Genomic DNA, 13441 nt, shown 5'->3' on the forward strand with positions numbered 1-13441 from the left:
TTCATCTGCGTGAAATTTTCTAAATAGGAAAATTTAAAATATAATAGATTTAAGCAAGTGCAAGGATGGAAGCAAGGACCAAGAAAATCAGAGGGGAGTTCTCTGAGTGGGTCAGATCAGGAGAGGTTGAAAGATAAAGATTTTATGTTTCAAGTCCAGATAAAGTGGTAATGAAACCAAAATACAAAAGAAGATTAACAAGAAAAAAGAAAATATGGGTGAGTTGTGCCATTAATAAGACATCTAACAAACCACAAAGGAGACCACCATGTGAGCAGCAAATATAATATACCAATTTGAAAGAAGTAGGAAAAGGTCAGGGTTCTGCATCGGAGGGAGTTCCTGATGTCTTGAAGAGAAAAGGATAAAAGGATGGGTGGTATGTCTCCTGTGCTTTCACAGAACAGTGCTGTAGGAAAGGGAGGTAGTACTGACGGTTACTGAGGAGTGGACGAGGATGTTACAGTGACTGGTTACTTTAGAAATCTCTACCCTCCACTCTGACACATCACCATAAACCCTACCTTCATCTACCTATTGTCTTCCAAGCAACCTTCCCCACCCCCATCCCCACCCCACTCCCATTTATCTTTCAGCCCTCTGGGTTTCTTCCCCCCCATTTCTGATGAAGCGTTTATGCCTGACATGTTGGCTCTCCTGCTCCTCGGATGCTACGTGACCAGTTGTGCTTTTCCAGCGCCACACTTTTTGACTCTGCTTTAGAAATCTGACAGTGGAAGATATTTTAGTGATAGCATCACATTGGAGTAAAGGATAGTCCACTGAAGGGCAGAATCTAGTGTGGTGGAAGATGAGGACAAGGGAGGTCCTATCATGTTCATGGGAAGGGAAGGAAAAGTGTGGGAGCAGAAGTATGTTTCTGACTGATATCTGGTAGAGTGACTCTGTGAAGAATGAGACTATACAATAGGTTGCATGGCCTTCTCTGCTCTGAGAATCTATGCTCTATACATTGCTTCAATTGGATGACTTGATACTCAAAATGACAAGAGAAATGTGCATTAGTGCACATTCAAGCATTGAATAATTGGTTATCTGTAATCAAATTAAGAGTTGATGAAGGTGGTGCCGATCTAATGATGAGTATATCATATTTTCAGAACTTAAAGACAGCAGTTCTTGTTTTACAGGAGCTCAAGGGTGACATGTGGGGCTTCTCCTCCCATGTCATGTGCTTTATCAATGGCCAGCTTATTGGAGATGAGAAAGATTTCCTCAAGTGGACAGAAAATGAATTTGGCTACGTAGATTTCAGACCGAAAGCTCTGTATGATGCCATAGCTGAAGAGTTTTATTCTGATTACCTAAAGGACATTCAGGTAAATATCAATCTTTCTTTATACCACCAGGACACACAGAGCAAACCCCTCTCCTCAGTAGCCATCCCATTCATGGCTGAAGATTGAAAAAAAATCAGAATGATAAAAATAAAAGAGGACCAAAATCTACTCAATATGAATGCTGTTTAAATCCCAGAAGTAGAGAGGCAACAGGAGAGACCTTAACATTCTCTTAGGCCTGTTTTCTCTACAATTTAGAAGGTTTGGAGTAATCTGATCAAAGTCTTTGAGATATTAACAGGAAAAGACAAGATAGATAAACTGTTTCCATTAGTTGGGGATTCTGGAACTAAGGAGCATCATCTGAGAATTGGGGCCAGACTGTTCAGGATCCTGACATGTTATGAAGCACTTTGATACAAAAGGTGTTAATGTTTGGAACTCAGTTTCACAATTGGCAGCGGATGTAGGATATGTTAGTAATTTAAATTTGAGATAAATTTTGTTAAGCAAATGTATTAAGAGATATGGAGTTAGACCACAGATCAACCATGATCTCATTGAACAGGCTTGAGGGGCTGAATGATCTACTCTTATTCCTATGATTTCATGAAAACATCTAAATTCCTTCCAGGTCATGGAATTAAAAACTATTGAATGTGTAATTTGGGTCGATTAACGTCTAAAAGACAAAATTAAACCTTCATGCTAGGGTTGTTAACTGAGATCGCAGTCAAATGTTGTCCATGTAGTTTGCCTTTCCAATACATTTCCTCTTTCCCTACCAGAGTTCCAGGATTTGCATTTTTCATTATCCATTCCTAATCCTATTTTCTTGAAATGTCTTCCATTTCAAAACCTCAACTGCCTGTATTGGGGGCTTCTCAGAGCTGTGTGACTCCTGTGATAAACCTAACACAGTTCTATTCTACTAGTTATACCAATTCTTGGCTGCAAGAATGACAGTCACTTTTTGTTGTTTCAGTTACTTCAAACAAACAGCTTCTTATCTGGTTTTCAATCCATCTTAATGCTGTAGACACTTTGATGTGGCAGCAATCAGTTTGAGTTATCCTTTAGATTATCTCTCCATATGTTTCACTGATAATGATCACTTCTACAACAGGCCAAATTGTTCTTTGCCAAACTCTTGGTTATCTTCTTCAACATAGGGCAATTTAACTAGTCTAATGTTTTGTCTCTATTTTCTGCAGCACACATTTGTTTACATGGACATTTCCATTGATCAGAAACCTATTGGGAGATTATTATTTGAGGTAAGGAATGTAGTGAAAGGTTGTTACCTAGTCCTCTCCCTAGCTTCAGACATACATCTACCCTCATTATCTCTCGTATTCTGAAGGTCCTGATCCTCCTAGAGTATAGTTCCACAGGAATGAGAGCAACAATCAGATGGTCATCCTTCACAATCAAAGTGTATTAGGTGTTGACCTGAAACCATTGCTGCTGAGCTTGAACCTATCCCGTGTATAGATAATCATTTCAATAAATGTCACTGAATAAAGGCAGCAATGCCAGGTCAAAATGTAATGCTCTCAGTATTGTGTCAGTGTGATCATTTATCTTAATATCAACCAGCTCGTTTCGAGGTCTCCATGGTTCAGGTCATGAAGATCTTGATATTGGATGTGACTCAAAACATCATGGCTTGAAGTCACCTTTCAGAGACTTGAGCAAATGAACGAGGCTAAAACTGAGGGAACACTGCATTGTCAGAGATTTTGTCTTTCTGAAGAAGCACTAAATTGAGGTTCTGAAAAAAAATCAACAACTGCGGATGCTGTAAATCAGAAACAAAAACAGAAGTAGCTGGAAAAGCTCAGCAGTTCGGGCAAAATCTGTGGAGAGAAATCAGAGTTAATGTTTTGGTTCCGGTTCTGAGAAAGGGTCACCGGACCCAAAACATTAACTCTGAGTTCTCTTCACAGACACTGCCAGACCTGCTGAGCTTTTCCAGCAACTTCTGTTTTTGCTTTTGAAATTGAGGTTCTGTCTGGCTTCTCAAATGGACATATTGAGGTGTTGAAATGCATTATGTGAACGTAATTCTTTATTTCTTGCAGAGAGAAAAACATATTCGCAATTGCAGTTATAAAGTCAGTGAACAAAGTACTGATACTAATTGATTATACATTGATAGCTTTTTACAGATGTCTGTCCAAAGACGTGCAGAAATTTTGAGGCACTTTGCACAGGAGAGGTAGGTTTCTCACCTACAAACATTCGGCTGTCTTACCAAGGAAGTCTATTTCATAGGCTGGTGAAGAGTACCTGGATTCAAGGAGGAGGTGAGAACCAAAAGCTACTCTTTTTTTCCACCAAGCACCATAAATCTGCACATGTTAAAGTAGCCAGGATTGTAAACAGCCACATGGCACATGTCTCATCTATGGCATGAGTAAAATTAATTCCAGAAATATGAAAGCAGCAAATTGTACCATACAGTAATCACAATTATAATATTTGAAGTAGAATTATTTAAACTTTGTCCTTTTCTGTTTATAAATTCTGACTTCTATTCTGATATTTTCTTCCCAAAACCATAGACATTTCTAATGGTAGAGGAGATGGTGGAATATCTATTTATGGAGAAACATTTGAAGGTAAAAAGAAAACATCAAAAATGTTTTATAGTGGAAGCATTATTACAGAGTGTGATGTGAGATGTTATCTATAATGTTTGTATAATGACTATCCCTGCCAGTCAGGGAGACATATGTCACTACATGGAGTACACATAAGTGAGAGTTTTGGATTCTCGCTGCTCAGGAAGAAGTATTTATAGTACGGGCTGTATAGGACATTAGTTAGGCCACTTTTGGAATATTGTGTACAATTCTGGTCTCCCTCTTATCAGAAGAATGTTGTGAAACTTAAAAGGGTTCAGAAAAGATTTACCAGGATATTGCCAGGGATTTGAGCTACAGGACAGGCCAAATAGACTGGGGCTGTTTTCCCTGGAGCGTTGGAGGCTGAGGGGTGACCTCATAGAGGTTTATAAAATCATGAGGGGCATGGATAGGATAAATAGACAAGGTCTTTTCCCCGGATTGGGGGCATCCAGAACTAGAGGGCATTGGATTAGGATGAGAGGGGCAAGATATAGAAGGGGCCTTGGGGCAATTTCTTCACACAAAAGTTGGTGCACGTGTGGAATGAGCTGCCAGAGTCTGGTACAATTACAAATTTAAAAAGCATCTGGATGGGTATATCAATAGGAAGGGTTTAGAGGGGGATGGTTAAAAACAATGACTGCAGATGCTGGAAACCAGATTCTGGATTAGTGGTGCTGGAAGAGCACAGCAGTTCAGGCAGCATCCAAGGAGCAGCGAAATCGACGTTTCGGGCACAAGCCCTTCATCAGGAATAAAGGCAGTGAGCCTGAAGCGTGGAGAGATAAGCTAGAGGAGGGTGGGGGTGGGGAGAAAGTAGCATAGAGTACAATGGGTGAGTGGGGGTGGGGATGAAGGTGATAGGTCAGGGAGGAGAGGGTGGAGTGGACAGGTGGAAAAGGAGATAGGCAGGTAGGACAAGTCTGAACAAGTCATGGGGACAGTGCTGAGCTGGAAGTTTGGAATTAGGGTGAGGTGGGGGAAGGGGAAATGAGGAAACTGTTGCATTCCACATTGATGCCCTGGGGTTGAAGTGTTCTGAGGCGGAAGATGAGGCATTCTTCCTCCAGGCGTCTGGTGGTGAGGGAGCGACGTGAAGGAGGCCCAGGACCTCCATGTCCTCAGCAGAGTGGGATGGGGAGTTGAAATGTTGGGCCATGAGGCGGTGTGGTTGATTGGTGCGGGTGTCCCGGAGATGTTCCCTAAAGCGCTCTGCTAGGAGACGTCCAGTCTCCCCAGTGTAGAGGAGACCTCATCAGGAGCAACGGATACAATAAATGGTATTAGTGGATGTGCAGGTAAAACTTTGATGGATGTGGAAGGCTCCTTTAGGGCCTTGGATAGAGGTGAGGGAGGTGGTGTGGGCGCAGGTGCTGGCAAATGGGATTAGATTAATCGAGGATATCTGGTCGTCATGGGCAAGTGGGACTGATGTTTCGGTGCTATACATCTCTTCCTCTATGACTATAACTCTATTACATTTTCCCAAAGAAAGAAAACTGACTATTGAATATTTCCATTGCCCTTTGGAGAGAAAAGAACTCCCTCCCTTCCTTAACTCCACACTGGACGTTAACCCAGCATTCAACTTAAACTATACCCTCTTTAAATCCAAACATTCATTCACAAAGAAAATTGACCAGATAGAGAGACAAACAATACCTTCATCTGCCTATCACATTCTCAGCTATCTTCCCCCCCCCCCCCCCCCCCACTTATCTCTAGGCCCCCTGGGCCCACAAGCCTCTTTCCTGATGAAGGGCTTATCCCGAAACATTGATTCTCTTGCTCCTCGGATGCTGCCTGACTTGCTGTGCTTTTCCAGCACCACACTCACGACTGATCTCCAGCATCTGCAGTCCTCACTTTCTCCTAGACAAGTAATATTCCAGAATATATTAAGAGTAGAAAATATAGCAAGAAGAACACAATCTATGAATTAAAAATCCCAGGGATGGTATGAGGTGACTTTCTCCCAGTATTTTTGATTTTTTAACAATGGTACCACACTATTATTGACTGTGGCAGTCCTCGATCCATTAGCTGGTCAGTTGGATTAGGTCTTTACTTGAATTAGAAGTTTTTCGTGTCGTAGATTCTTTGAGTTTTATTTATTATTAATTCTCAAAGGGAGGGCAGGGTCTGGCTTTTTGATTTCTGCAAGCCTAAGAGCCCAGTTTCTCTCTCCTCACAGCTCTGTGACAAGTCAACCCTTAAAGCCAATCCAAAAGCTGTCGTTGGGCAGTTTCTTTTTGTTCAACCCAAAAGTACCTGGTGCCAGCCAATCAAAAGTAGCAAAGTCCAGATTCAGCCAACATTACATGTTTTTATGTAACCAATGAGCAAACTGCTTTAAGTTGTTTTTAAAAAATGATTCTTTTATTGCAACACGGTTGTCCAAACTTTCATGTTCAGTTTATTTTTTCCAAATAAAATACATGTCTCCTTACAAATGATGTGGAGGTGCCGGTGTTGGACTGAAATGGACAAAGTCAGAAGCCGCATGACAGCAGGTTATAGTTCAACAAGTTTATTTGAAAGCACAAGCTTTCAGAGCGCTGCTCCTTCATCAGGTGAAATGGAGGGAAGCACACAGGCACAGAATTCTCTTGCAGGGAAATATTGGTAAGATTATTTCAGGTAATTAAGAGTGTCAAAAGGTAAATACAAATGTTGTGAGGAAAGTCTTTTCAGGTGTTCCAAAGTGTCAGCCGGATTGAGTAAAGTATCAACAGCTGAATAGAAAGTGAAGAGGTGGCCTACGATCCAATTAATAATTACAAAAAAAGTGAAAATTAGGATAGTGCCAGAGACAAACCAAATGGCTGGAATAACATGATAGGTCGAAGAGTTGCATGACAAGCATCTAACCAAAGTAACAAACTGATCCAAAACTATGCAAACTAGTTAAGGTAGAGAGATAAAAAAGTTATCAAGATGATGGTGTCAAAACAGAACAATAAGGAAGAGTTTACACAGAACAGTAATGATGGGGTCACATGTGGCACAACATGAACCCAAGATCACAGTTGAGGCTGTCCTGATGGGTATGGACCTTGGCTTTCAGTATCCTTACAAACGGACATTGTTTTGATCACTATCAGTATGAGAAATACTTACTCATATCCAGGATGTGTTTTCTATTATTAGATGAGACCTTTGCAATCTCTCACTGCAAGAGAGGAATTCTTGGGATGGCTAACAAGGGACGGCATACGAGTGGAAGCCAGTTCTATATCACACTGCAGCCAACTCTTTGGATGAACACCAAGTTTGTGGCTTTTGGGTTGGTATTTCAGGTTTTTTCCTCACTTTTGTCTGAACATTGCTGGTTTAACATAGTGGGGGAAATGTTCCACAGTGTTATTTTGAAGAATGCTGTTCAGAGAGCAGACTGGGGAGTCCCTATCTGGCAGAGAATTGAGTTATGCCTGTGTTACATGGTGCTCTACAATGAAACTCTTCCCCAGTCTGGTTATAAGTCCATGGTTAACTATATTGTTCAATTTGAAGTTTGTCACCTTTGTTTTACTATTCTTTAGCACATTTTTCTATGACAAATTAATTTCTAATGAAAGATCTGATAAATCTAATTTTTCTGTTAAGTTTCTTATCTCAAGTTAGGAGAGTCTCAAGTTCACAGAATTGTCCTGCTGTCAAATATTCCTCACACAACACATGAACAGACAAATGCAAATATTCATGGGCACATGTTGGGAGTTCTCTTCCAGGTCCCCCAGGAGCTTTTAGAAGGTCAGGCAGAAGACCTTAATTGTGTGGGAGGCAAAATTCAGCTTCTCCATGATAGGTTAGGGAATTTGCTGATAAGTTCCCCAAACTTTTCTGGTGAACTAGATTTTCCACCCTTCATTGTCAGGATCCTGCTCTATGCATCAGCATGCTGTGCATACTCATTCAAACCCCAGACTGCTGCATTCACAGTGTAACAGGGGAACCATCTCGATATTGATCAGTATGTGAGGCGTCAAAGTCATATGCAGTTTGGCTTATGGAGTTAAATGCTTACAGTGAAAAGAGTGAAGCCTCTCGATGTTCAGTAGCTCAAGAGACGTTTCAACCACATGCAGTCTGGCTCGATGATGTTGAATGGTGAAGTTGTGAAGCCTGACCAGGCCAACAAGCCTGCCCACGTGATGCAGCCACACAGGCTGGCACCAGTGACCTTGACAACCAAGTGGGGCTGAACTCAATAGGGAGGCTCAACTCAAACACCCATCCTTTGTGCTTGTGTCCTTTCTCAAGCAAGCCTTTGGTGAGACGTTCTGAGATGTGCAGCATCTCCCAGTTATAATGAAAAAGATGAAATAAGATTCTCTTGAGATCCCCATGAACTCTGATGTCTGTAATCACCTCTGTCTAGGCTGTTATCATCTGTGGGGCTGACTTCCGACTGCTGTATATAGGGAAAAGAGCTGCTCTCCTGGACTGTCTTTAGGAGATCCTTTAGGGAGGCATTACTGAATGGTGGGGCCTTTTTAAAATATGTTCATTCGTGAAATATTAGAAGGTAGTTGCAGGAGTAGGCCATTCGGCCCTTTGAATCTGCACCACCATACAGTATGATCTTGGCTGATCATGCGTTCTTAGTATCCCATTCCAGCCCTCACCCTTTACCCCTTGATTCCCTTTAGTTGCAAGGGCCACATTCAGCTCTCTTGAATACAGAGGAACCTCGATTATCTGAAGGACATGAGCAGGGAGTATTTCATTCAGTTAATCGAATGCCGGGTAACATAGTTTAGCCGAGCATCGGGACCTTGCGCTCTTGCCGTGTATTTCAAAATTCAGATAATCAAGTGCCAGATAATTGAGGCTTCTCTGTATATCTAATGAATTGACCCCAACAGCTTTCTATGGGATAGAATTCCACAGGTTCACAACTCTGAGTGAAGAAATTCTTTCTTATCTCAGTCTTGAATGGCATACCCGTTATTCTTAGATTGTGACTCCTCGTTTTGGACTTCCCCCAACATTGGGAACATCCTTCCTGCATCTAGGCTGTACAACCCCATCAAGATTTTATATGATTCAATGAGATCCCTCATTATTCTGCTAAATTCCAGTGAGTACGAACCCATTCGGTCCAGTGTTTTCCTCGTATATCAGTCATACCATCCCGGGAATCAGTCAGGTGAACCTTCGTTGGACTGCCTCAGTAGCAAGAATGTCATTCCTCAGACTAGGTGGCCACATTGTGCACAATACTCAAGGTGTGGCCTCAGCAAGGCCCGAAATAACGGCAGCAAGATATCCTTACTCCGGTACTCAAATCCTCTCATTATGAAGGCCAGCATGCCATTAGTTTTCCTCACTGCCTGTAGCACCTACATGCCAACCTTCAGCGACTGTTCCACCATGATATCCAGGTCTCGTTGCACCTCACCTTTTCCTAAACTGCCACCATTCAGATCGTAATCTTCTTTCCTGATTTTGCAACCAACATGGATAACCACACATTCATCCACATTATATTGTATTTGCCATGTATTGCTCATTCAGCCAGTCTGTCCAAGTCACCCTGCAACCTCACAACACACACTGTAACCCAGCTTAGTGTCATCTGTGAATTTGATGATATTACATTCAATTCTTTCATCCAAATAATTCATGTATAATGTGAACAGATAGAATCCCAGCACTGAACCCTTTAGCACCCCACTCATCACTGCCTGCCACTCTGAAAAAGAACCGTTTATTCCAACTTTCTGCTTCCAGTCTGCCAACCAGTTCTCTATCCATGTCAGTGTATTACCTCTGATACCGTGAGCTTTAATTGTCCTCTGTGTGGAACCTTGTCAAAAGACTTTTGAAAATCCAGATACACAACATCTACTGATTCACCCTTGTCCACTCTACTGGTCACATCCTCAAAAAATTCCAGAAGATTTGTAAAGTATGATTTCCCTTTAGTGAATCCATGCTGACTAGAACCAATCCTGTCTCCACTTTCCAAATGCTCAATTATTACATCCTTAATAATTGACTCCAGCATTTTCTCCATCACCGATGTTAGGCTGACCAGCCTATAATTCCCCATTTTCTCTTTCCCTCCTTTCTCAGCTACCCTCTAGTCCATTGGAACTCTTCCAGAGTCTACGGAATACTGGAAAATGATCACCAATATGTCCACTATTTTTAGGGCCACTTCCTTAAGTACTCTGGGATGCAGAGTAGCAAGCGCTGGGAACTTACTGGGGTTTAATCCCATCAATTTCCCCAACACCATATCCTGACTGATAAGGATGTCCTTCAGTTCCTCCTTCATGCTTGATCCTCTGTCCCCTAGCATTTCCTGAAGATTATTTGTGTCCTCCTTAGTGAAGACTGGTCCAAACTATTTGTTCAGCTAATCTGCCATCTCCTTGTGGTCCATTATGCACCTGCTTCTAATTGCAAGGGACCAATATTTGTCTTCATCGCTCGTTATTTGCCTCCCCTTTGGTTTTAACACTATCCCTGCCTTTCTTTGTTAGTCATGGTTGATATACTTCCCTGTTTTACTGTTATGCCAGACAAGGATGTACAATTGTTGAAGTTCATCCATGTGTTCTTTAAATGTTTGCCATTGCCTATACACTGTCAACCCTTAAGTATTCTTGACCAGTTTATCCTAGCCAATGTGTGCCTCATAACATCAAAGTTAGCTTTCTTTAAGTTCAGGATCTAGTTTCAGATTTAATTGTCTGACTCTCGATCTTAATGAAGATTTTTGCCCTATTTTATGGTCACTCTTCCCCAAAGAATCTCACAACCACAATATTGCTAATTAATCCTCTCTCATTACACAATACCCAGTCAAGGATAGCTTACTCTCTAGTTGGTTCCATGACATATTAGATGAGGGAACCATCCCTCATATGTTCCAGGAAATCCTCCTCCATCACATCGCTACCAGTTTGGTTAATTCAATCAATACATAGATTGAAGTCACCCATAATCTTCACTGCATGCGCCTCATTTCCTGTTTGATACACTCCCCAACATCACAACTACTGTTTGGCGGTCTGTACACAGCTGCCACTAATGTCTACTCCCTTTAGTGTTCCGCAGCTCCACCCATACTGATTCCACATCTTCCAGGATGTCCCCTCTTACTATTGCGTCAATCTCCTCCTTTACCAGCAATGCTACCCTACCTCCCTTTTCTTTCTGACTATCTTTCCTAAAGATTGAATAACTCTGGACATTGAGTTCCCATCCTTGGTCATCCTGGAGCCAGGTCTCTGAGATCCCAGTTACATCATATCCATTAATAACTGTTTGCATAGTTAATTCATCCACCTAATTACAAGTTTCCTTGCATTGAGACACCACCTTCAGGTTCATTTTTTTGGTATTTATTGCCTTTTTAGAATCATTGTGAAATGTGCCCCTTTTTGATGGGACATGGACATCTCTGGTCAGGCCAGTATTCAATTGCCCAGAGGACATTTGCAATTAAGAGTCATCCATATTACTGTGGATTCATATGTAGGCCAGACCAAGCAAGGAAAACAGATTTCCTTCCCTACAAGACATTAGTTTTATGGCCTTCGTTAGACTCAAATCCAGATTTTGTTGAATTCAAATTCCACTATCTGTTTTGGCAGGATTCAAACCTGGGTCTCTCGATGAATAATCTAGTGATAATACCACTAGGCCATCACCTTCCTGCTGCTTTTTTACTGACATCTCTGGGCTGGTTGGGGGTGATGAGCAGAGGTTGAATGATGTGCTGCATTGCAGAGAGTGAAATACTGTCCCAGTTCCTTTTAAATATGGTGCTGAGCTGTTGGAATCCAGAAAGTCCTGATGGTTTTTAGCCTACCCATAAAATTTCCCATTTTACCCAAGCATGGCTGTGCAGTGAGCTGAGAAGAATGCAATCATGTAGAAAAAATTGGGAATCCCCCTACTTTTATACCCACTTCTGCACTTGGCTCTAAAGAAATGTATTTCCACCTATTGTACCTAATGCTTATGGTATAAGAGTGTTCACTCACTTAAAGGAATGAGCTTATATTTTAATTCAAATACCAAGGCGCAGGTAGGTACATGGCCAATAATGCATGTCCAAGTGTGAAAAGACTGAAACAGAAGATGTGATAAATGAAAATGGAAGGAATTATTGGATCCCATTCCTGCATTTCAAAGGTTGCAATATTAAGATGGAAAGTAAAGATTGTGGAAGAATGGGGACTGCTCAGATTTGACGAACTGGGAAAAGAACTAGATTAGGACACTGTATAACGAAAGATAGTTTCATATCAAGTTGCAAATGATAGAAATGAAATGGAAATTCGATATAACAAGAGCAAAATTTACATGAGTGCTCACTGGAATAATGTGAAAAACACAGAGGATAGTCAAGAAACACTGTAATGGAGAACAATGACCATGATGTCTATTGGCAGCAGCTTCCCAAATGTCAGCTTCTATGTGAACGATTTCAACAGCCACTTGAGAACAGCATAACCTGAGAGTTCCTTTCCAAGTTGCGCACTGTTCTGACTTGAACCTTTTATTGATCTAGCACTTTTGCTAAGTCAGTATTTGTCTTCCCACCAGCGTTGTGTATGCCTGTGGGACTGTAGTGATTCCACAAGGTAATGAAAAGGTCAAGGACAAAAATCACATGGGTACAGCACCAGCTGCAAAATTCCTCTCCAGGTCACACACCATCCAGACATAGAATTAAACCATTGCTCCTTCACTGTCTCAGAATCAAAATCCATGAAGTCCCTCCCTGATAGCACTGTAGATGCATTACCACCACCACATAGACAGCAATGATTCAGAAAGTCAACTCACCAGTGGCTTCCCAAGGTCAATTAGGAATCCTAGAATCCCTAAAATGTAAAAGCAAGCCATTTGGCCCATTGTTTTAAGTTGGATGGCCAACAAAGCTCACACCCCATGAATGAATTTTGAAAAAAAATGTGACTATAAGTGATAGACAAGATCCACAGTGATCTTTTCCCTGTATCTTTACCTAAGAAGGCATCGGGAGATATGTGAAGATTTTCTCAGATAGTGTTCATGAATTACTTTAAATAGCCATCAATTCATTCATTCTTTTCCTGCAGAATAAAAACTTTCCTGAAATAAATTTTATCTTTTCTTTTGACAGGCAACTGGTAGCAGGCACAGATGTTCTCGATGAATTGGAATCAGTTTCCACATATAACGAGAGACCAACAGTGGAATGTAAAATCACAGATTGTGGTCTCTATTCTCCCTAAATATTGTTACTCTTGTAGTTTGGCTAAAGTACTATTCTATGGTATTCTGATAATCTAAAATAACATGGGTTTCCTGTCCATTATTTATTATCCTCACAGTGACATGCTTTCTTGCACGACATAAACAATATGGCATCTCTAAAACTCTCCAGTAAATTATATATTAATGAAAGTGAAGATTGACAATGCTAACAAATTGGGGAATGAGTTTCATAAACTCCATCAGAAAAAAAGCAAAATATTTCCCCAATCTGTGACTGCAAAT

General features: G+C 41.2%; 1 protein-coding gene across 1 annotated transcript in view; it reads left to right on the plus strand.

The window, feature by feature from the left end:
- Nucleotides 1-13176, plus strand: part of ppil6 (peptidylprolyl isomerase (cyclophilin)-like 6) — a 43982-nt gene extending 30806 nt beyond the window's left edge. The window contains exons 3-8 of the mRNA XM_060854574.1: nucleotides 1152-1340; nucleotides 2516-2578; nucleotides 3463-3610; nucleotides 3869-3925; nucleotides 7085-7220; nucleotides 13065-13176. Coding sequence (XP_060710557.1) covers nucleotides 1152-1340; nucleotides 2516-2578; nucleotides 3463-3610; nucleotides 3869-3925; nucleotides 7085-7220; nucleotides 13065-13176 — 705 coding nt within the window. The remainder of the gene's footprint in view (nucleotides 1-1151; nucleotides 1341-2515; nucleotides 2579-3462; nucleotides 3611-3868; nucleotides 3926-7084; nucleotides 7221-13064) is intronic.
- Nucleotides 13177-13441: the final 265 nt, after the last annotated feature.

Source organism: Hemiscyllium ocellatum, chromosome 3 (assembly GCF_020745735.1).
Source record: "Hemiscyllium ocellatum isolate sHemOce1 chromosome 3, sHemOce1.pat.X.cur, whole genome shotgun sequence".
NCBI lineage: Eukaryota > Metazoa > Chordata > Chondrichthyes > Orectolobiformes > Hemiscylliidae > Hemiscyllium > Hemiscyllium ocellatum.